At 41.6% G+C, this 24950-nt stretch overlaps 1 protein-coding gene across 2 annotated transcripts in view; it reads right to left on the bottom strand.

The window, feature by feature from the left end:
- The window catches only part of tenm3 (teneurin transmembrane protein 3), a 280572-nt gene that overhangs the window by 65027 nt on the left and 190595 nt on the right, over nucleotides 1–24950 (bottom strand). For both annotated transcript variants that reach the window (XM_030724603.1, XM_030724604.1), the window contains 7 exons: nucleotides 24856–24944; nucleotides 21911–22030; nucleotides 19878–20010; nucleotides 19518–19646; nucleotides 10040–10171; nucleotides 9785–9920; nucleotides 4301–4444 (listed from right to left, as the gene is read on the bottom strand). In XM_030724603.1, coding sequence (XP_030580463.1) covers nucleotides 4301–4444; nucleotides 9785–9920; nucleotides 10040–10171; nucleotides 19518–19646; nucleotides 19878–20010; nucleotides 21911–22030; nucleotides 24856–24944 — 883 coding nt within the window. The remainder of the gene's footprint in view (nucleotides 1–4300; nucleotides 4445–9784; nucleotides 9921–10039; nucleotides 10172–19517; nucleotides 19647–19877; nucleotides 20011–21910; nucleotides 22031–24855; nucleotides 24945–24950) is intronic.

Here is a 24950-nt window from a genome sequence, read left to right as displayed (position 1 = left end):
TGTTTATCAATTTGCGCATGTGCGAAAAACTGTGGCTGTCGCAACCATAGTGCGCATGTGCGAGTCGAGCGTTTTCAAATCACCCCGGTTTCAAGTGTTTACACGAGAACGCAGGCCGGTGCGTTTCTGAAACGCTCCACTCTGGACCCCGTTTCCGAAACACATCGTTTTCACTCTGTTGTCGTGTAAATGGAAGGGCGAAACGCATCAAAACGATGCTGTTTCAAAATGAAAACGGTCTCGTGTAAACGGCACCTAATTAACAAATGACTTGGACACAGAACAGCCACAGGACTGAAACTACTGACGAGTTAGGTGAATAACATCATCTCAGACCAATAAATGTTCTGCTGGGAAACCATCAGCCACTGGGCCCTGCATGTGTGTGTGTGTGTGTGTGTGTGTGTGTGTGTGTGTGTGTGTGGTTGCTGGATAAGTGCTGCTTCTGCTTAAAGTGATCTTGGAAGGGGAAAGCAGCAGACTTGTTTGTTCTGCTGTATTTGGTGACGTTCTGTTAAATAGGGGACATGTGGTGGGGGTTCTCTGCCATTTTCTTTGTACACATTTTTCTCCTGTTTTCTTTCCAACTAGGGAACTAAGGCATTGTACTGTATTTTTTTAGAGTTTAGTATTTTCTTTTCTTTCTAGCAAGATTGTTTTTTGTTTGTTTATTATTTTGGTCTTGGAGGCCCACGATTTGCTTCCTTTCTTATTCCCTCCTATTTATGTTTGATGGCGTAGGTTAATTATGAATACATTCCTTTGATTGTGCAGTTATCTTGTTTGGAGGCTCAGTTTGTTGTCTGGTCTGTTGGTATGTCGTGTTACACTCCATATGTCCCCTAGCCTTCACAGGTAAGGGGCAACAACAGACTCCTCTAGTCTCCCTCTCAGCATGCGAACTCGTATGAATATGGAAACTCTGTCATCCAGTCTTATGAGAGTTGTCATTACTCAGCACTCCCACAGCACATAAAACCAGGCGTGTGTGTGCGTATGAAGTTGTGTACAAGGCCCTAAATGCAAAAAACTGTTTGACTTTGTCATTTTTCTCTTTTTGTTATTTTTGGTTCCTCGTTGGCAGAACATTAAATGTAAACAGACTGGTTCTTATGCAGCGCTTTGCTTCTCTGTCGAGCACTCAACGTGCTTTACACAAAATTCACCCACGGTCATATGAGCACTTCTTTCTAAGCTTGAGTGCTTTCTACCTAACATTCACACACATTCATACTCAGACGGTTGCATCGGAGAACTACTCGGTTCAGTATCTTGCCCAAGGATACTTTGGCAAGCAGACTGGAGCAGCCAGGGATCGACCTGCCAACCTTCCTATTAGTAGGTGACCTCCTCTACCTCCTGAGCTACAGCCACCCATTAGAAGTCAGCATTCACTGAACTGATATGCTCTTTCTAAATACTGCCCCTTTCATAACAGTAGATCTACAGTTGAACTACAACTAAAACACTGAAGTGTTGGCTTCTCTGTTTCAAACACACAAAATATTCTTCTCACATTCATGAAGTGTGTCTCAAAAATAGAAACACACATTGTGCACTGCAGTTTTGTCCCTCAAGATACAAAATCACACCCACGGAGCGCAGAACACACACACACAAGAAAATCACAAATCACACTTGCTAAAAGACACACACTTTCCCTCATGCACATACCACACACACATAAAGGCCTGTTTCATGCTGCTGTCTACTCATTTAGAATTTGCATGCAGCATATTCAGACCAATCAATTAAACATCCAACACTGCAGACAGCCCAGAGCAACAGAGCAATTACCTTCCACCACAAATGACCAGATTCTACTGGTGACTAGTGAGCAGGAATTCTGGGAAAAGTTAGCTGTTAGAATCAAAACCCCATGGTGCTGAACAGAAATTCATGCATCCCCATACCTTTCAGTTCCCAAACTATGTGGAATTAAGCAAGCGAAGGAAGTGAAGCATGATTAGGAGGAAAGAGACCATCCTATTCCAGAAAATGGCATCACAGATTAGTTGTGCTTTTTAAAGGTACCTTTTAAGATTAAAGAAAAGAGCAAATGTGTGCACATCTAATCAAAAGTTTCAGGTGCAAGACCCCCAAAGATTACAACATACTGAAAAAACTAAAATGTCTGCACAGTGTATGGCTTAGTTCCTAACATTCTTTAAAAAGCATCTTCAGAGGATTCAATTCAGAGTATCTTCTTCAGACATAGAAGAAAATGCCATTCAAATCTGTCACCCACTGACCAAGAGTTTAAAAAGCAGACATCATCTTGTAGGCATACGCACAGGCTAAGATAAGAGAGGATAAGACCTGAACATACACACACAAATGAGTGATAAATTAAATAAAAACCTACATCAAGTTTGTTAGGGTTTGGCCAAATAATGCTGTCAGTGAAGCTTCAATATGCCCTGCTGTGGGAGTATGGGGTGTCTGGCTCATTGCTTCAGTCCCTGTACAACTGTGGAGAGAGCTTGATCTGCACTGCAATAAGCTGGACTACTTTCCAGCAGGTGTTGGACTCTGCCAGGGCTGCCCTTTGTCCCAGATTCAGTTCAAAATTTTAATGGACAGAATTTCTAGGCATAGCCAAGTGGTGGAAGACTTCCGCCTTGGTGGCCTCAGAATCTCTCTGCTCTTTGCAGCTGATGTGGTCCTGTTGGCTTCATCAGGTAGTGGCTTCCAATTCACACTGAGTGTGTTCTGAGCTCCGACCTGGGACTCGCCCCTTCCTATTTTTATCCCCACTCATTTTAAAGTAACTTTTGGCGTGTTAATAACTTGAATTAGGGGGCTTTTAACATTGTCGATGCAGGGTCACCTTCTTATGCTGCCACCCTGGCCGCCATGACACCCAGAAGTCCGCTTCCAATTCACACTGGAGCAGTTTGCATCTGAGAAGTGGTGAGCATGAGAATTAGTACCTCAAAGTGTGAGCTCAGCTGGAAAAGGGTGGAGTGCCCACTCAGGTTCAGCGATGAGCTCATGAGCTCGAGTTTTAGAATCTCAGGGTCTTGTTCACAAGTGAGGGGAGAGGGGAGCAGGAGATTGACAGATGGATTAGGGTGACAGCTGCAGTGATACAGACGCTATACTGGTCCATTGTGGTAAAGAGAGAGCTTCGCTATTGATTTACCAGTCTATGTCCCTACTGTCACCTATAGTCGTGAGCTTTAGGTAGTGACCGTAGAATGAGATAGTGAACACAAGCGGAAGATATGAGCTTTCTGCAAAGGGTGGCTGGCCTCACCCAGTCATTCAAGAGGGGCTCAGAGTAGAGCCACCAGTCCTCCACATTGGAAGGAGCCAGTTGACGTGGTTCAGGCACCTGAATGGAATGGCTCATGGACCTCGTGGTTGAGGTGTTCCAGGCATGTCCTACCTGGAGGTGCCCTCAGAGTAGACCTAGAATAAGCTAGAGAGATCAGGAGAACACTGATTGCCTCAGTGTTCTCCCGGATAAGCTGGAAGAGGTGGCTGGGGAGAGGGAAGCCTGGGTTTCTCTTCTTAGGTTGCTGCCCTTGTGACCTGGCCCCGATGAGTGGATGAAACCGAGTAAATGGATCGACAGATCCAAAGGAAAAGGGAAAGAAAAATACACAATGTAGTACAAGACAAAAACAAGGAAGCAAATACAAGTGGAGGTGACAGGGTAGGAGATAGAAAGGATTGAGTGATGAAGGGCTGAAATAAACTGTGTATGAGATGAAAAAGATGATGATGATGATGATGATGTGTGTGTGTGTGTGTCTGTGAATTTGTGGCCCTTGTCGGTCTGCTTGGATTTGTTCCAGCTGTCCAGTGTTATTTTTGCTGGCCTTTTATCTCTGTCCCCCTTTCTCTCTCTTACACATACTTGCACATGACATGTGTACACACACACACACACACACACACACACACACACACACACACACACACACACACACACACACACACACACACATGCAGTCTTTGCTCTGTTGGCCAAAGACTGCATGGCAACAGTTGTTCTGACCACTGCTGAGATTAGCAGACTTTTAAACTGCTGTTAATGTTGTCCTTTCATTCTTGGACATGTGATAATCCAATTAAACAGAACACAGAGAGAAAGAACAAGAGACCAGTATACTTCAAACTTACTCACATTTCAGTAGAAAGTCCATTTTTAAACAAAATATCAACTATGTAAATGTTAATGGTACTATCTATCTTAGAGTGCGGACATGATGTGAAAGTATGGAAATATATAGCTGCAGTATAATAAAATATACACAGATTCTGTATAATGGTGCAGTACTTTGTAACCTACCATTCTGTACATCCAGGATGTGATGCTTATCCAGTGTCCATCCTCCCATGTTGGAAGCATCCAGCTCATAGCCCTGTAAAATGGCTGTCCTCTTCTCCCACAGGATGAGATCCAGGCAGGACTCATATTCAAAGCCCACAGACACTGTTAGACACACAGACACACAGGGTTAGGTAAGGCCACATATTCAAACCTTTCTTTGTACATCTGCAAACCAACCCAAACAAAAGTCTGTGTAATTCTGAACAAAGCACACAGGTCTATAACACGATGAACCACACAGTTAACCTCCATTTGTTTGCTTTTCTAACACGCACTGACTCCTGTGGATAACTCACTGAGACACACACAAACAAACACACAAAATACCAAATGCATTTTGTTCATCACCATTTTAACATTTGACACGATAATGCAGTTAAAAGAGAGAGAGGCAGCTGTTTGGAAAGAGAAAAGAGAATACAAACAAATGTGCCACATGAGTATATGGCTTATTAAAAATTCAATAACTGTATTTTCCAAGAATATTAATAAGGTACCAGTAGCAAATATATGACAGTTAATTGGGCTACAATATATGTAGCCACAATTATCAACTGAGACTAAAATATCTTCGTTATTAATGTTGCATTTTAGTAGTTAAAAGCACTTTCTATCAAAAACTATATAAGTATCTGGTTTAGAGTGAGAAACATAAGTGGTGGCGAGACATGGATGAACTGCTAAAAATACTGGTTCCTGGAAAATGTCAACACACTAACAAAATCTTTTTGACTTGATTTTTCTATAGTATTGCCATACTAAGGCAATAGATAGACACAGAGGAATTCACTCTCTGAGCTTCAGCTCTGATTTCAGCAGTTGCCAGACATGCATTCCTGATATTCTTGTGGTTGTGCTACTTTGTTATAAGTAAGGGCTACCAATTTCACAAGTGTTACAAAAACCAAATACAAATGTTACCTTCATACTATGAAAACTGAGTTACATGCCCTCAAAGTACATAAGGATAGGTTCCCTTATGTTTTTATGTTGTCTTAATTTCCAGCATTTTTGTACTTCTGAAGTACAGGAGATAGCTGCACAAATATAAAAAACTAAAAATGAAAAACATTTCAGGTCAATTCTAAACCAACTCAAAGTGTGGAGCATATTCCAGCTGTCATAAGGCAAGAGGCAGAGTAAATGCTGGACAGGTTGCCAGCCTGTTGCAGGGCTTACTCAGAAATACAGACAACCATTCACACCTACGGGCAATTTGGATTCACCAGTTAACCTAACCCCACTGAGTGATTGTTTTTGGACTTTGGGAGAAAACTCTGAAGAGAAAAACCTCTTGTCTCTTCTGCTCTTGTCGGAGACGGTCGCACTATCTCTCTCTCCCTGCCCTCCCCATCTCTCCGCTTGCTGCTTGCTGTGAGAGCGTCTTTTACACACTGTCCGAATAAGAACAAGATTGAACCATGGATCTGGCAAACTGGGCATTCTCCATCATTGATCGAATTTTTTCCACTATGAGATCCGGGACAGGGGAGCCTGCGTGTCCGAGTGGAACAGACCCGGTTGGATACGTCATCGACTCTTGGAGCTCGTGGAGACCTGTGTGCTTCTCGGCCCTTGGAGTGGAAGACGTGGAAGACGCCTACATATTCGGCTTTTTGGTAGCAGTATCCTCTCTGTTTGGGCTCGGTGGATACCTGCTTTACTGGCAAATTAAGAAAATCTGGACGGCGGTTCGACATCTGCAGAGGCTGCCGACCCAGGTGGAAGGGCTGAGCAGAGCCGTAAAAACTCAGACTCAAAGCCTGGTGGACCTGAGCCGCAAGATTAGCGAGCTCGCAGGCGAGAGGGGTTAGATCAGGAGATATAGTTCGGTTCTGCACAGTGAGGACGGCAATCAACGAATTTGGAATATTGGATTTTCGAATGGTTTCCCAGTAAGACTGAAGGCTGTTGGAAAAACAAGCAGCCTGTTCCAAAACAACATTTGTTATCAGGAATTCGGCTCCCCTGCCGGCCTTGGGTTGGCAACCATATCTCTCTCCAGGGCCCTGTGTGCGGCTGCTCTCTCCCCCACTCCGCGTTGTGACTTGTGAAGCTGGGTCTGGTGTATCACGGCCGCTGATGAAATTCCACCGCTATCAGCAAACTGTTTTGGCTGGATTCTGGCATCTGGCTCCACAATGCCCCCACCTCTCGTCTCCGTCTGCATCCCCTCCTGACCTGACCTCACCTACCGCCGCTGTCCTAGCTTTACATGTGCAAATGCTTTGCTAAGGTGGTTTTTTTGGACCCTGGTGCAGTGCTCTTTTGAGCACTGTACCAGATGACTTTTTTTTAACCTAACTTCCCCATGATGTGTTGTTTTCTCCTCCTGCCAAAGGTAGCGCCGCAAGTAAACGGCTGCATGACCCGAGGACACATATCCCCCTATGTGTGTTGTGTTTGTGTATTTGGATGGTGTTCTGTAACTGCAATTTCCAATGTGTGAACTTGTTCACCCACATGGCAATAAAAACTTCATTCATTCATTCATTCATTCATTCAAAAGCAATGCAAAAACAGTGTATAGGGCAGCTCATCCTGTTCCTCCTTGGACAACGGAGCAGATACCAGACCTGCTGATGGGTTAAGGACCTTCTATGACCTTGTCCAGCTCTCCTACAGTAACTGCCTGTCTCCTGGAATCTCCTCCATGCTCTTGAGACTGCGCTCTGTTCCTTTGTGCAAGGAGGACCAGGATCACAGACCTCTATAGGCTAGGCAACTACACCCTGACTGCCATTAGGTACCAGGATAAAATCCTTGGACCCCATGCCAGACCCTACACTGGAGTAGCGCACCCTGGGTTGCTCCTGGTGCACAACTATGACCGGCCTCATGTGGCCAGAGTATACAGGCAGTTCCTGGAGGACGAAGGAATTGATATAATTGACTAGCCCCATGCTCGCCTGACCTAAATCGACCTAAATAGAGCACCTCTGAGACACTAGGTTTCAGTCCATCCAAAGCTGCCAGGTTGCTCCTCAGACTGTCCAGGAGCTCAGTGATGATCTGGTTGATAAATGGGAGGAGATCAGCTGTCGTCTCATCAGAAGCATAACTTGACATTGTGAGGCATGCATATGAGCATGTGGGGTCATAAAAACTATACAGAATGAATGAATAAATGAATTAGTTATGGAGGCAAATATATCACACATAGTTCTTACTGCCTTATGCATTGCTAAGAAAACTATCCTCATTAAAATAATGAACTGTGTTTTACTCAATGTAGAAAGTACTAGATCACACTAGTCTGGTGAGAATGTTTGCTTCTTCTAAAAACCAGTTGGATGAATTTGAATCTCTGGTTCCCACTGATCAGCTCCATTACTTTGTCGGGGTGGTTGACTATGGGCTCATCTCTCATTGTGCCTTGTAGTTGGCTGAAATGAACTCCGGGGAATACGTGTGTCCGTTGGCTTCCTGGGACTGGTGACCTGTGTCTGCCTTCTTGTGGTGTGTGTGTGCTTGCCCTGGTTGTTGCTGATGGGGGGCTTGTGTGGGTGATGCCTTGCGACCTTAGGATGGTGGGTGATGGCCCTTGGCCAAGTGGCTGGCCTCCTCAGCGGGGTTCAGGGTGTGGGTTACTGGTTGGGTCCCTCCCTGCAGCTGGTCTGTGCCTTCCTGGGCACACCACCAGGTGGGGTGGGTTGGGTTAGGGTTAGGGTTAGTTGCCAATGAAACAGAAAAAGACGAAGAAGAAATATGAATGTACAAGGTTTGAGCCCCTGTCCCTGCCCTGCGTTGTGTCCTTGGGCAAGACACATAACCACATTGCCTAACAGTAGCGCCGGTCTCTGGCTGCATGACCGCAGATGCTCGTCTCTGGATGAGTGATCTGGAACGATCGTTTCATTGTGTGCCTTGTGCGCACAATGACAATGAGTTGAATATAACATCTAAGTTGAGAGTGAGACAACGCCACAGACAACCTACGTATGCGAGGTGGGCTTTTCAAGCATGACTGCTATAAAGACAAAAAAAAGAGAGACTCAGAGCTGTTAAGGAAGATGTTTGTGTGTCTTTGATTTTTATAATGTGAAATATGTGCTTAAAAGGTTGGGAAACACTGGTGAAGGCCATGTTTTTTTTCCCACATGTATATTTTTTCCCCACGTACTTTTTTTTTTGTTTTTCTTCTTTGTTTTTTTTTTGTACAGGTGCTGCAGTTGGTGAACCATTGTGTTTTCTACTTGTTTCTACTTTGTTTTTCTACTTGGGCTCTGTCCTTACATTTCCTCCTTATGTTTTTCATGTTGTATTATTTTAATATGTTTGAAATCAAGCCACACAAAGAAACATAGCTGATGATAACCATATTCATGATATGATCATAAATTAGTGTTAGCTATTTTTACTGTCTCCAGCTACATTATCGTATGAAAACAAGGGATTCTAAAAACTCTGGTCACAGCAGCAGTCAGTCTCCAGGCTGCTGCTTCATTATTCCAAATGAGAAACAGACAAAGTCAGTTCACTTCCTGATCATTAGGAAAAGCCAGACTTCTTATAACACAGTGTGTTTATCCTGGAGAAAGAAAGCTCTTGTCTACAAACCTCTTCATGATGGACATCATACATTCTAGCTATTTATCTTGTCTTCATGATTTACATTCAACATGGAAGAGATCATATGACCAGTCATTTTCTGATCTTTTGTCCCCTGAGGAACAAGTGGGGCTTCAGGTTCTTTCTAGTTCCTTACTGGTGTTGCTCTTGTTGCTGCTTGACTTTGATACAATATTCATAGTCAGAAGAGCCAAACAAGGTCAAATTCTTTTCTAAACGTTTCTAAATGCTTCTTCTGTTAAAGTAACTATCTGCAAGAAAGTAAAGTAATGTACCACGTCAGAGAAACTACTTAAGGAAAATTTTCAGCCAGACTGAAAAAAGATAAGGCTCAACAACAACAAGACACAAGGTGATCATCTTGTATTAGCAGGGCCTGTCACGGGCAGAAGGTTCATGGAGCATGGTTAACAAACAGAACTACAGTTCTCTCAAATGGAGTCGAGCAACATGGTCCTTTAAAAAAAAAGAAAAACAAGCTCCAGCAGTGCTATAAGCTAATTTGGCCTGTATATAAAAAAGACACAACCAATAAAAGATTCTTATCATGTTTGAGCTTTCTGTCCTGCAACAGATGGTTTAACCCTACATGTCAACATCACTGAGTCCATCTGGGTTTACGTGAAAAGACAGAAGAACTGTGTTTACTTCTCCAACAAACTACCTGCCAAACGCTTTGATAAGCTACAGTTTTGCACTCATAAGAACTGATGTTATTTTAATGTATGGTAATGACATTGTTTAAAGCACTCTGTGTGATGCTGTTCATGGCATGATTTTTAAGATGCCAAATTTTACAGCATTTCTACACAAGTGCTTAAAACTGTTGAGCAGTACTCTATGTCTATTTTCTATTTGCAGCAAACTCACCAACTGCTTCTGATAGTCCGTAGACACGCTGGCCATAGGCATCTGTCTTGTCCCAGATAAAGGTGTATGATAGATTTGGTTGGGCAGGGAACCATTTCTGGAAGAGGCGGCCCACCACTGCCACCATCAGGTGAACCTGGATTGACAGGAAAAGGTCTAAGGTCACTTAGGTTCACTGATACTGATTGCTTCACTGAAGCTAGTAATCGCAGGCATGATGCAGTATCAAATCTAAGGGAATGTCGCTTATCTCACCTTCATCAGATTGAAAGGTACTGATGTCTGTGTCATTGTGATTTTGAGGACTGGTTTATATCCTGCTGCTCTGGAGCTAAGGTAGATCAAGTTTAAATCACTGCCAGGTATTGAAGTCTGTTCTTGTAGAACCTATAGAGGGAAGAACAATAGAGCATGCATCAGTACCCAACACCATTGAACGGTTCCAAAATACACCCTTTCATATGGTCACTGGCACTGTGTGCATTGTGAACGGTTAAAAGAGAGAAAAACAAGCATTAGACCACCTAGACCCAAGACAGGTATGCATATTAAAAACTCTGTGGCTGTTTTCCAACTCTAGGTGGTCTACAGCACTGGGCACACTAGCTTTAATTTTTAATTAAAATATGTGACCCCCCCCCCCCAAAAAAAAAAACTAATATAATTGCTGTAAATTAAATACTATTCAATTTACCTGGAACTATAATAAAAAATAAAGATAAAACATTATAGAGTCACTGTGGTGTGAGAACATGGTAAACTAGCTGGTAATGGAGGCTGGCTGCATTTTTCAAACTGTACTTTCAAGCAAAGTCTCTGCATGTGATGTGCAGATGCAGAGCAGTCACTGAAAATTCCTGGATCTTTTTGATAGACAAAAGGGGGGACCGGGTATTTTAATTTGAAATCTGCCACTGTTGTAGTGCCAAATACTATTGTAGTGTGGTGTGGATTTTGGTTCAGCTACCAGGCAGCAGTGGAGCAAAGGGTTCAGGGGGCAGTGCCAGAGGCTGGCTGGCACAACTGTCAATCATTGTCTAATTATGTCTCTTCTATTCATGCAGTTGTGTGCTGGGACTGAGATGTGTGGTGGGTACTTGAAAGGGCAGATGGGGGGGGGGGGGGGGGGGGGCATGGTGGCAGAGATTTGGTACACAAGTGCCCTACTCCACTCAACATTCAGGAAGAAATGTCAGACCCACAGTCTATACAACCAACACAAGCCCTGGCACAGTGAACCAGAGGTAGCTGGAGGTACTATACAGGTGCTGGTCATAAATTTAGAATGAAAAGTTGATTTATTTCAGTAATTCCATTCAAAAAGTGAAACTTGTATATTATATTCATTCATTACACACAGACTGATATATTTCAAATGTTTATTTCTTTTAATTTTGATGATTATAACTGACAACTGATGAAAACCCAAATTCAGTATCTCAGAAAATTAGAATATTGTGAAAAGGTTCAATATTGAAGACACCTGGTGCCACACTCTAATCAGCTAATTAACTCCAAACACCCGCAAAGGCCTTTAAATGGTCTCTCAGTCTAGTTCTGTAGGCTACACAATCATGGAGAAGACTGCTGACTTGACAGTTGTCCAAAAGACGACCTTTGACGCCTCACACAAGGAGGGCAAGACACAAAAGGTCATTGTTAAAGAGGCTGGCTGTTCACAGAGCTCTGTGTCCAAGCACATTAATAGAGAGGCGAAGGGAAGGAAAAGATGTGGTAGAAAAAAGTGTCCAACAACAGGGATAACTGCACCCTGGAGAGGATTGTGGAACAAAACCCACTCAAAAATGTGGAGGAGATTCACAAAGAGTGGACTGCAGCTGGAGTCAGAGCTTCAAGAACCACCACGCACACTATTCTAGATTTAACAGGGAGCCAATGAAGAGAAGCCAATATGGGAGAAATCTGCTCTCTCTTTCTAGTCCCTGTCAGTACTCTAGCTGCAGCATTTTGGATCAGCTGAAGGCTTTTCAGGGAGCTTTTAGGACAGCCTGATAATAATGAATTACAATAGTCCAGCCTAGAAGTAATGAATGCATGAATTAGCTTTTCAGCATCACTCTGAGAAAGGATGTTTCTAATTTTAGAAATATTGTGCAAATACAAAAAAGTGGTCCTACATATTTGTTTAATATGTGCATTGAAGGACATATCCTGGTCAAAAATGACCATCTAATCAGTTTAGCAGCATTTGGTTGAATCTTGGCAGTGAGTATAGCTCTCTACAATTCACCCTGCTAGTTCTATCAGCAGTTACATTTTATTTATTTCCTTTTATTCATTTAACCAGGAAAACACACTGAGATTAAAATCCCCTTCTCAAGAGTGTCTTGGCCAAGACAGCAGCTGCACAATCAATAGAATTTTAAACAGAAAGCAGCCATACAAGTCAAAAGTATAAACACAGGATAATTAGGTACAAGTTAAAAATCAAACAAAACATCTTCAACTTGATGTAGTAACTTGCAGAGCATTCAAAAATACCTTAAGCTCACGTATTGAGACAAGGTTCTTAAGTTTAAGGTCTTTTTCTAATTCATTCCATGTAGAAGGATCAGTGAATTGGAACGCTTTTTTGCCTGTCTCAGTCCTGACCTTAGGAACAGACAACAACAGACGATCCTGAGACCTCAGAGTTTAAGGACCTAAGAAGCTGACACACTCATACAACAAACAGCGGTAAGAGCCTTAGAATTTGAGACAATTAATGCTCTTAACGCTCCATGATACACAGTCTCTAGAGCTTGAAGAATCTGAGATGAAGCGTGCATATAAAGAACATCACCGTAGTCAAGCACAGAAAGAAATGTTGCAGGGACCAACCTCTTCCTTGACTCAACTGAAAGACATGATGTAATTTTAAGTTAAAAACCCAGCTTCAGCTTTAGTCTTTTGACTAATTGTTGACTGTAAGGAGTAAAAAAGACATGTCTCTATTAAGATCCCAAGATACACACTCTTGGGTCCCCTGAGATGTATATATTCGAGGTAGGCTCACAGAGTGAGATTTGGAATTGGTGTTAGAAAACAACACTTTTGACATTTGTTTTGTCTGCATTTAAAGCAAGTTTCAAATTGTAAAGATTTTGATGTACAGTGTCAAAAGCCAGCTGTAATTGGGACAGTGCTTGTGCTTGGGGGCAGCATCAGTGTTTGCTGTGACAGGTGAACACACCTGTCAGGATCTAACACACAAATTTTGTATTATATCCTCTTGCTGCTGTCTTCGGGATTCTTTCTGTACATACTCTGATTTATACTGTATACATTACATATTATATTATTTATCAATGTGGCTTGCACTACTCTCTTGTATGTACATTTTTTTATGTTTTTTTATTTCATTTCTATATGTATAGTTTAGTACTCATCATTGGCACTCTCACTTTGATGTTTAGTTACTGTAGATTGGATTTTTTCTCGCTGCTGCTACACAATAATTTCCTTTGCGGGATCAATAAAGTATCTATCACGTGCATATGATATCAGGAGCAGTACTACAAAGAAGAAACAAGACAGTGCCTTATCTTCTTCATCACTATAAACCAGAATGAAATGCTAGAGCAGCTCATAGACATTACACTCACGAGACTGAGGAAGAGTCACCAGAATCCTGGAGAGTAATCAGGAAATCTAGTTCAGGCTTTGCTAACACCCTGGCTGGCTAGTCTGAGGTGTTACGTCACATGTAAACAGGAAGTCAGGCTGTTGTGGCAACACTTTGGATAAATGGCATCAAAAAAGATGATCCGTTTCATCAGTAAAAACTAATGCCCCAGTTCCACTGGCAGCATAATGGCACGGGGATCCATGCCTCCACCATGTTTGATAGATGACGTGGTATTCTACGGACCAAGAATTGTTCTTTTCATTCTTTATTTTCTCTTTCCATCATTCTTGTACAAGTTCAGCTTGGTTTCACTAGACAAAGAATTTTTTCAGAATTACACACATGCAAAATTTAATCTGGCCTTCTTGCTTTTGAGCATAACTCGTGGTTTTACTGCAAACCCTCTGTTTCAGACTTATGCCCACCTGAGTGTTCTTGACTTTGTTTTATGTTGTGAAGGGGATTCTTTCTAACACAACTCATATTGAGGGTGACCAGCTACAAATAAAATTTTAACATGTGGAATCAACTCCAGATCTTTACTTGCTTGATTTCAGGCCCCACTTAAAACAGCTTTTCAGTCAATGGTTCATTTACCTCTGAGACTGTAAATGGGGCACTATGTATAAAAATGGCTGTTAATATAATACTTTTGTTAAACCTTATAAATAAAAATGATAAACTGTACTTCAGTGTCTTGTTGATTGTAATGTTTGTTCCTATGCAAGTTTAAGCTAAAGCAGAGTGAGGAAAAGCACACAGTGCAAGTGGTCACATTTTAAGGATTTATCTAAAAACATGCTGGACGCTGTCTAGACACGCAGTAGAAGATGATCTTGAATAGGAGATCAGTCAGATGTAAATCTGGTAAGTTTGGGCTCTGGTCTCCTATCATAAACCCAGAGGTAAGAGTTTGTCTGCCTTAATGTTTGTGGCCTTATGGCCTAAACTACAGCATTTCAGAGGTCTCTCATTAAATATTTGGAATGACAAATCCAAATAAGACAACAAAGGCTTTCATAAATGCTATCCTTGCTTTAAGATGAAAGGTAAAATTGTACAACAGGGACAGAAGGTGAGAAGACCGGGTACACATTCAATGAAGAGGGAGACTCCTAAAAAGAGAGAGGGAGAAGAAGAATTTGAGAATACATAAAAAAGGACCTGAGGGAATACTCCATTTGGAGTGTTATACTTTTCAGCTGCACTATTGCCTTTTCATTAGATGGGCATTTAGCGTTCATTACAGATCCATTACATCCCCTTTAAGAGTGCCCTTTTCACTGCTCTCCCCTCTAATGGACCCGGCTCCACCAAAAGCTAAGAAGCAGTTTTGTATTCGCTTGCTTTTGATCTGCACTCAAACGCACAAGCATACACACTTGCATCACACACATGGATGTGCTTTCCTTTTGTGTGCATTGAAACGGGCTCACTTTTTGCAGATAGACACACACACTTGTCAAATAAAAAATAATTATGGAGCGCTGGTTCAGGGTTGTAAAAGCATAAAAACACACGTGGAGTTCTGTCATCTGTTTCACTTTCTCTGTGGACTACTTAATACAAAGTGACACTAAAGAACCCCACCTCTCACACACACACACACACACACTTTCTCATCAGGGAGGATGTAGTCCCATACATATTAAACTGTGTTACTGTTTTGTGGTGTGTGTGTGTGTGTGGTGTGTGTGTGGTGTGTGTGGGGGGGGACTTGCACATAAAGTGCTGTTATATTTGACCTCTTCCTGATTTCTTAGTTTTTTGCAATTGTCACACATGTTTTCCAAACATCAAACACATTTTAATATTAGACAAAGATGAAGTTTTAAATGATGATTTCAGTGATTAAGGGGAACAAAGCCATCCAAACCTACTGGGCACTATGTGAAAAAGTAATTGCCACCCCTTGTTAAATCATGAATTAACCAACTTACTACATTTTTTGGGAACCTGAGCTCAATTTCACTAGCTACAGCCAGGCCTAATTACTGTCAGACCTGTTGAATCAAGAAATCACTTAAATAGAATCCGTCTCACAAAGTGAAGCAGTCTAAGATCTCAAGAGCAACACGTCACACCACAATCTAAAGAAACTCAAGAACAGGGGAGAAACAAAGCCATTGACATCTATGAGTCTGGAAAGGGTTACAAAGCCACGTTTAAGGCTTTGGGACTCCAGCGAACCATTGTTAAAGCCATTATCCACAAATCGAGAAAACTTGGAACAGTGGCCGTCCCACCAAAGTTACTTAGCACAACGACAACTCATCCAGGAGATGACAATAGAACGCAGAACAACATCTAAAGAAATGCAGGCTTCACTTGTCTCAGTTCAGGTCAGCGTTTATGATTCAACAATAAAAAATGAGGTTGGGCAGAAACAGCATCCATGAGTAGCTCCAAGGCAAAAACTACTGCTGACCAAAAAGAACACAAAGCCTTGTCTCACACTGGCCAAAAAACATCTTGATGATCCCCATGACTTTTGGGGAAATATTCTGTGGGCTGCTGAGACAAATGTTGAACTTTTTGGAAGGTCTGTGTCCCATCTGGCAAAAAACTAAGACAGCATTTTATAAAAAGATCATCAGTCCAACAGTCAAACATGGCGGTGTGATGGTCTGGGGCTCCTTTGCTGCTTCAGGACATGGATGACTTGCTATAATTGTCATGAAACGCTGTGGCAGGCAGGATGGAGGACCCCAAAGCAGGACTCCAGAGGCAGACTTAACTCAAAAAATCTCAACATCATTGCTGAAAAACAGAAGAACAGAGAACTGGACGGAGCCAGCAGCATAACCTAGAACACACACTTAACAGGGCTCGGACAGAGAGGCACACAGTGGGGGCAACACTATGATGACGTCGCGACAAGAACAAAGTAAAAACACAGACAATATGTACACAGCAGATAGAGGGCAAATGGGAAACAGCTGGGAGGGAAAGACAGGAAGCAGAACTAAACCTAAAGCACAAGGACCAAAGAGATACCAAAATAAAACAGGAAGTAACCTAACCCGGTACACGCAGACTTGACACCTAGGGAGACTGACACACAGAGGGAATCTAAACATAACTAACCAGAACCCAACTACAACAAAAACAGAACTACACAAAAGGAACATAAAACACTGGGCCAGTGGCCCAGGACCATGACAGTAATTGATGGAACCATGAATTCTACTCTCTCCCAGAAAGTCCTGAAGGAGAATATCTATCTGAATTAAAACAATTCTGTAAAGAGTGGGACAAAAGTCCTCCACAGCAATGTGAAAGACCCCATTGCAAGTTATGGCAAACGCTGGATTGTAGTTCTTGCTGCCAAAGGTTTAGGAGGCAATTACTTAGGGCCAGGTAGGTTTGGTTAGCTTGTTTCCCATAATATTTTCCCCTAATAAATTAAATCATCATTGTATTTACTCAGGTTATCTTTATTTAGAATTAAATTTTATGTAAGTGTGACAAATATGCCAAAAATACACTGTTCAAAAAATTGAAGGAAGACATTAAAAGTGCATCAGATCTCAATAGAAAAAAAAAATCATACTGTACAGTATTTCTATACTGATATGGACCGGGTAATGTGTTTGGAGCCAAAGGAAGCCACATCATTTGATGGAGATGAAAGTTATTCTACAGGCTAGGCGACAACACCCTGACTGCCATCAGGTATCAGGATGAAATCCTTGGACCCAAAGCCGGACCTAATTGGTGCATTCAGTGGGTCCTGGGTTCCTCCCGGTGCACCTCCTCATGTGGCGAGAGCATGCAGGCAGTTTCTGGAGGATGAACTGATACCATTGACTGCTCCTCCCCTCAAATAATGTGGCATGCTTCTATTCCTAACACAGTATACACAGTCCATATCAGTATAGATATCCAGAGTGATTTTTTCCCAACCATGATCTGATGTGTTTTCAAAGTGTTGCCTTATTTCTTTTGAGCTCTGTATATTTGGAAGACAAGCTTTATATTGTTATTTTCCAGTCTTTCTCAGGTCCCATGCATTTCAGTTTCCACACCAGTGCTCCAGCGTGTCCCAGATTACGTCAGAAGTTGGAAAGTCAGAGTAGCCCCACCAACCCCGAGATAACAATCCAAGATGGCAGCATTGAATGTAACCAGTTGTAAAATGTTTAATCTGCATTGTGAGTGTTGTGTATTTGTGACTTGCTATATAAGCCAAACAAAACAAATCCTGCACTCTACTACGGAGTGATGTCACTCCTGACGTCACTCCTCGGATGTCTGGCTTCCAAAGTAACTGGAATGAGGCATTTGACTGTCATGTAGTCCTCTTCTACAGTGGCCTGTGTGGAGTTTAATTTGACCTTTTGTTGTATTTCTAGTTGACTGTTAGTTTACTTTTGTTGCTTCTGTGAAATCAGATAAAACTACGGTGGCCCTCAGAGGTCAAACACTGCAAAAACCAGCAAACAGAAACCCACTGCAAAAGCACACATAACACAATGAAGTTGAATAAAACACAACAAAAATAGAAAAATGCCACAAATGCTCACAAAAAAGAAAATTCACGAAACACAAAGGAAATGTTACTGGGGAGAAAACAATGTGGTGGAACAGCTGCGACAGTGACAAGCTAACGGTAAATGGCTAATAGCAAATGTGTCTAAACTATTACATGAATCGTTCGATTAAAACACACATTACCTTGCATCTTATTCACAACACTGAATAATCTTCCACTTCTTTAAAGTGTGCCTTGCATGTTTTGGTTTCTGTCCCTTCTGCAGCTGGAGTCGACAGACACGGTGGTGCATCCAAATGACATCATCAGTTTAAGATGATGTAGCAGCAGGATGTAGCCTGAGTTTGTGTCAAAAGTGCAGACTTCAAACTATGGACCAGTTTTTAAATTGTGTTGATAGACCAAGTAAAACCAGAGTTATGATCATATAATTTACTCTGTTTCCTGGATATTGTCCTCATGTGTGACGTGCGTTTGGTGCAGGAGCAAAGGGCAAACAAACCAAAAACCTAAAAAACAATCACGACATTCTTATTGGTGGAAAAATGCACCCCATAATCCAATCAAAAAAATATATGGCAGTGTGTGGCATTCGGTTGCTGAGGGACAGGTTAAAGTCGTGATGGGGCAATAAAGAGCGCGATATTCATAGCGAGTTCTGAAATTTCAGAGATGTGAGGAATTTTAGTGTGTTTGGAGTGTGTTGTTAGTGTGTAGTGTAGTGTGTTTAGTATGTTGTGTAGTCGTGGACGAGGCAGATGCTGCTAAAAAGCCACCAAAGGCCGACTCAAATGTAAATCCTGTCTCCAGGTGGACAACAGGAGGGAGGACACACGTTTGACTCCGACCACTCCATTCCCCTATTATCACCCAGCCAACAAACGGCATATTTTTTTGAAAGTTATTTTAGTTTTTTAAACCTTGAACAATCGGACTATGTTGGTGATTGAATGTTTGGAGAGTGACGTGTTTGTGAGATGGTATCTGCCAGGGCCGGAGTTTCCTGGTTTTTCTACTTCATTGTGTTTTATTCAACTTCTGTTGTGTTTTGGGTGCTTTTGCACTGCTTTTCTATTCGCTGGAGTTTTCTTAATTTGCAATGCCTTTGACCTCTCAGGACCACCGTATGAAACTCACGTTTCATTTGCATTCAGATTGTTGTCAGATTGTTTTGGTTCCTGTTCTGACTCCACAAATCTGGTCTATTTACAGTAAAGGTCAAATGATTTACAGATGCACACGCTCACCCTGAATGTGCAAAAAAGCAGCAGAATAATCAAATTCAGTAGGTTATTATCTCATTGTCCCATTTCAGATTTAAATATTGTCCATACTTAGACATTTCAGAAACATAGACTCTATCGTTCTGATTTCCACTGTGTGAATTTAATTAGCAGCTCACAGAGGTTTTGGTCTGCTCAAATGACAGATTTCACTAAATCAAGTACAACACCCTTGATTTATCTTATGCTAGCTCAAATTGTAACAAAACTGTTCCAAAATTACTTGGTGTACGTGAGGTTTTCCATTGGAAAATTATGTACGGAAAGGACAGATCCTATTCCTAGTCTCTCAGCTCCTATGAAGGGCTCCTCTGAGTTATTTATTACCTGTGTTTCAGGTATGATGGGGCCATCTTCAGATGAACCTCTGTAAAATGTAGACAGAGGGGAAGCAACAATTACAGGACTGGGTCTGATGAATCCACTCAGGTCACAGCTGGGAATGTCATTCTCCTCCTGAAACAGCCAGAGATAACATGTGTCGGTCACTGAAAGTGGAAAGGTGAGCTCTGTCACTGAGTAAAGCAGTCGGGCAGAAAAAACCTGTTATTTTGCTTCATATGCTAATTAAAACCAAGGTAATATCTGCTTATTTATTCAGTGGAAAACAAGTGCAGTCAGAGGAGCATAGAGAAAAAAGCTGTAGTTTCACTGAGTCGGTCATCAGTGATGACTGCCATCTCTTACCTTCTTCATGACCAGCGTGTCCATCACATAGAAGACATTCCATGGAACCCAAACAGTTCTGTACTGAGTGAGGAAGGGAGCACGTTCAAAACTCAGCGTTAGGGACGCCCCGCCATTGGCCAGGAGATCAAACCTGTCAGCACAGCAAACAAATGTATCCCGTAAGCTCAGGAAACAACTGCAGTCACCTGAAGAGCAGTGTGAATATCATTCAGCTGAATTCAAAGTGTTTCCTTAGCAAAGCTTTAATAATTCCCTTCTGTTAACCTGTTGGAGGCTATAACGGGGTTTTCCCTCTGCAGCTGTGCAATGACTCTTAAACGTTCAACTGTGATGTTGTAATTGGCTCATTTAAATTCTGAGTGTTTGTGCATCGTGAACTCATGTGCATACTGTGTACTGTGTGCACATCATTACACACCTACAGCGGGCTTGTGTAAGCACTTTTATTCTATATGCCCTTCCTTGAGTGTGTGCATGTCTGTGTGTGCGCGTGTGAGCGCTCTGCAAGAATTGATTGCATCCTTGTGAATTCAATGCATATTAAAGTAGTCTTCTCCTCCACACATTCATACTTCAGCTGATGTGCTTGAGATTAAAGATAGAGCCGAGTGTGAGTGGAGGTGGGGATGTCAGAGCAGAATATAGATGTGATTTAAGTACTCAGCCTTTGTTTTGCTGATCTGACTTTTTAAGTGTTTCATACTGTATGCTTTTTGCAGTTTGTTAGGAACTCTGTGGTAACCTCTCATGATTTCAAGTGGCAATAAAACCTATTCAGTTCCTCTTTATGAACCCACTGGACCAACTGGTTCCAGTAGTGTGAGCATCATTGTCTTTAATCCTGAACAAACTGTGACAGACACCTCTTCCTCTTTCATTACATTGAAGGAGGTCCCCACACATTCTTTACTTCACCAAAGGAAGTAAATACACTGACGGGTACACCTATTTAATTTAATGCCTACTACAGATGTACATTTGTACACTGCAATGTTGAGCACATTTTTTCTAAACCAAATTTTTGCTGAACCTTACATGAATGAACAGGGATGCTGTTTATACTCCTCCGCTGTACCTGTTACCTCATACACCTGCTTGAACAACAGACTGTATACAAGAATGGTCGTAGCCACCGTGACGTTAACCAGTCATCAGTGAGGTTCTGTTATGAAGTCTCAAGCTGCACGTTTTTGCTGTCCCCATCTCGACGTTTTGAAATCTGACTTGATGAGAAAGGGGCTTATCTGACTGAGAAACCTCGGGACACTACACAGACAGCTAGCACCATGCCAATCAACTTGCTAGGCCAGGGAGTGATTCAGCCCCCCCCCCCCCCCCCCCCCCCTCAGCAGATGACCCCCCCCTCCCTGAGCCTGGTTCTGATGGAGGTTTCTTCCTGTTAAAGGGAGTTTTTCCTTCTTACTGTCACCAAGTGCTGCTCATAGGGGGTTGTATAAAGCACACTGAGGTGACTGCTGTGATTGGGTGCTTTAGAAATAAAACTGAATTGAATTTTGTGTTACCCCACCCTAAATCATACCCTGTTAAATGAACATCACGTTGTAGCTTATTCAGTGAGACTTGAATCTAGAAATTGAGACCATACATTGAACAGAAACCCAACTTTTCTTTTTTTTTTTTTACTACACAGGAGTCATCCCCTTTGCTGGAAACTATGTCCATCTTTTACATATAACATATGGCACACGCAGGTCACATAATCAAAAGCTGTGAACCATGTTTTTATTTTAGTACTCGGCAGCAACTCGCATCAAGCACCCCTGATTACCGCCCTGCTCAAGTGAAAGGTCACTGAGGAGGTACCACTGATGGAGGCTGGCCCATAAAGGAAAAAAATCTTTGCATCAGATTGATTGGAGTATTAATCTCTGCAGATTAATACTCCAATTATATTTCACAAGTTAATTTAGTGAATAAAAAGCAAAACAAAAAAGGCTGGCCCACAAAAAGACAAAATGCACAAAGAAAACAGAAAGTTGTGAAAATATTAACAATGTACAAGTACACACATGCCATCCTTGCGTGTTATAGTGTAGCCATGTTCAGGATAGTGAAGAAAGGTCACATTGACTCCAATCAGAGGGGTTCCATCAGCTGTCAGTACCTGACCTCGAATTATCGACACCAGGCTGAAAAGAGGGAGAGAGAGCTCATTTTTTATACATGCACTACATGCAACATTTACATAAGAAATTATAATATGTTTAACTCCAATTAACTGCACAAATGAAACCATCAAGGATTGAAATCCTCTGGCCTGAGTCCCTGCGGCTGAGCTGAAAACTGTCTAAACATATAAGCAGAGAACACCTTATGTTTTCACATCACCACTGTGATCGGGCTGCAGCGAGCACTGAGCATAACTTAAAAACAACAACTATGGATTGACTGCTGAGCGGAGGGAGTGTGAGCACTGTAACGTCACACTGATGCTACTACAGGGCTTACAGCATACTCTCATTAGCATCGTTTCCAGCAGCACAGCATTTAGGAGCTGCATTCAAGTGAGCAGCATGAGGTTATCTATTCTCTTCTCCTTATTATAAGATCCATTTCATGTGAAGGTCACAGACAAGTTTTCTTTTTTTTACTTCCACATCTACTTATTGTTGCCTGGAATTTCTTTTCCACACAAAAAACTTGTATGCTGCTTTGGCAAACAATATGGTTTATTCAGCTGGTTATTTTTTAACTAGCTTCACTAATATTTGGATTTGACTTCTTGAGGTAAATTAATCGTTCAAGCTAGCAGTGACTTTTGTCCTTACTGATGGGGCTGCTTGGTCTGAAATCAGACCAATTCAAAAGAGTCAAATTATTCAGTGTGCCCACGAGGAAGCACAATCATCCAAACTACTATTAGGCCTTCATCAGAGTGTGAAACACAAACAAATGCTAGAAGACAGGAATGAAACAGAGAGATTTTACAGCCCGTGGAAGGAAAACGTCCCAAACCAGAGTGGAATTATATCTGTAGGTATGGAGCTAATCTGAAATAATCCTACACACACACACAGAGTATAGCACAGTACATACAGTAGATTTCACTGACAAACATAGCTTTCTAAGCTAACTTGCTATCAAATGCTGACAGAGTAACCGTTCAGAACCATCAGGGCTTTTATTTTGCTACTACAAAGGAAGCTTTGGGATGTTTGCTGCCTTTTTGCCTTCAAACAAACCCTCTGCTGCTGATGCATGTGAGTTTACTCATTGTCTGAGTCATGCATAAAGGCATGTCTTCATGTGAATATTGTGTGTGCATTATTTCACTGCTTTTAAGTACTGAACCTAATTTTTAAGATACAAAAAAACATGAGCTTTGTAGCAAAAAGGAATGAAAAAGTAATCATCGTATCCCCAAAATGTTGCCTTCACAATTATTGAAAAGTGACACAAATTGAAATTAAAATCTCATTAATCACTAAGTCCTGTGTCTGCAGGTTTGTCAGCACTACAGCTGCCATGAAAATTTACGTAGCTCCAAATATTTGCACATAAAATACCATGACAATAAGCTATTTATTTAATATTTAACTTTGTTAGCAACTAGGTCACAACTGCAAGATGTCTGAGATACAGTTCACAGTTCTCAGGTCATGTAAGCTCATTGCTGATTTGTGATATCAGGAAAGTGACTTTTTAAGTATTACCAAATGGTGAAATGATTCCAGACCACAGAATGCTTCCAGTCACTTAGCTTTTCTCATCCCAGTATTTGTCCCACCCTTGTCTTGCCTGCTGTCAGATAACTGACCTCCCAATCTGTGGACAATCTGCTCTACCACCTGAGCCACAGCTGCCCCTCACCTGCAGGAAGGTGAGCCATTTGATTTTCCATAAAAGTCTTACCTTCCTGCAGTTGTAGTGCAAAACCATTCCCTGCCCCACACCACACATGTTCCTGACCTGTACTCTGAGTGGTGTTTTTTGGATGATGAACAAATTAAAACGTCATATCTTTAAAAAAGGAAAATACCCTCCAACAGCAAACCTCAAAATGCATGCACACAAACACACACAACCTGTGTTTTCATGTCTAATAAAACATTTTTATTATAAGGTTGCAGGCAGATTCCATTATGGAAATACTGGACATTTTTATTATAGGGTTGTGTCCCTCTCCACTTCTGAAACATTCAGTAAAGCATGAAAAATGTGACAAAAGCACAAAGATGACCAAACAAAACTGCTGTCATGTTTCTTCCATGTCAGTAGAGCTGCCTTTCACGCTCTGTATTTTGCAGGCTGCCCCCTCTTGCTCTCTGTTATCATTTTTGATGAATGCTATGTTTGAGGCAGGTGTGGGCAGGGATGGCTTTTGGCAGGGGAAATGGCAAACCTGGAGTCACTGTATTATAATTTCAGTTTTGTTTACACTTTCTATTATTTTTATCCGTACAGAAAGCCAAACTATTGTTTTTCATGCCTTGCTAAATAAAGATAGGGTAAACTATGACCTGCAAGCTTAAAGAAAAATCAAGTCAAACAATCATAAATGAACATAAATAAATGAAGCATAAACCCACTTTGATTAAAAAAAAAAAAGAAAAAAGTGGGGTTTATGGTTAGATACATAAGCTCTAGAGGTCATTCTAATTATTCTAATTATTCTGTGCATGAGCCATGAGTAGGTGTGACCCCCCCCCACCCCCCCAATGTGGATATCGCTCTTTATGGCTATTATAACTGTTCAGTACTCATCCTAAACACTACTGTGGAATGAAAAATGCACGTGAACCCTGTTAATGTTTGTTTATTAGAGATGGCAAAGATGAACTCATAAAGTCTGAAAAACACATCTGCAAGATCCACTAGCTGTTTACAGCAAATCAGTGCTTTCATCTCTAAATACATGGTTTGAAATATAATAACTGTATTATCACACTGATGTTGCTGCTAACATTTAATACAAAAGGAAAAAATGAATAAATATGACAGACGACATGATTACCTTTTATTAAAAGGATTTTCTCCAGTGATTATGTGAGTAGATTCAGGACCAACTAGAAAGTGAATGCGCTGGTAGAAAAACCTGGCAGCCTAAGA

This window comes from Archocentrus centrarchus, unplaced genomic scaffold (assembly GCF_007364275.1).
Source record: "Archocentrus centrarchus isolate MPI-CPG fArcCen1 unplaced genomic scaffold, fArcCen1 scaffold_38_ctg1, whole genome shotgun sequence".
Classification (NCBI taxonomy): Eukaryota; Metazoa; Chordata; class Actinopteri; order Cichliformes; family Cichlidae; genus Archocentrus; species Archocentrus centrarchus.
Note: the sequence above shows the minus strand (reverse complement) of the source record. Positions and strands in the feature narration are given on the sequence as shown.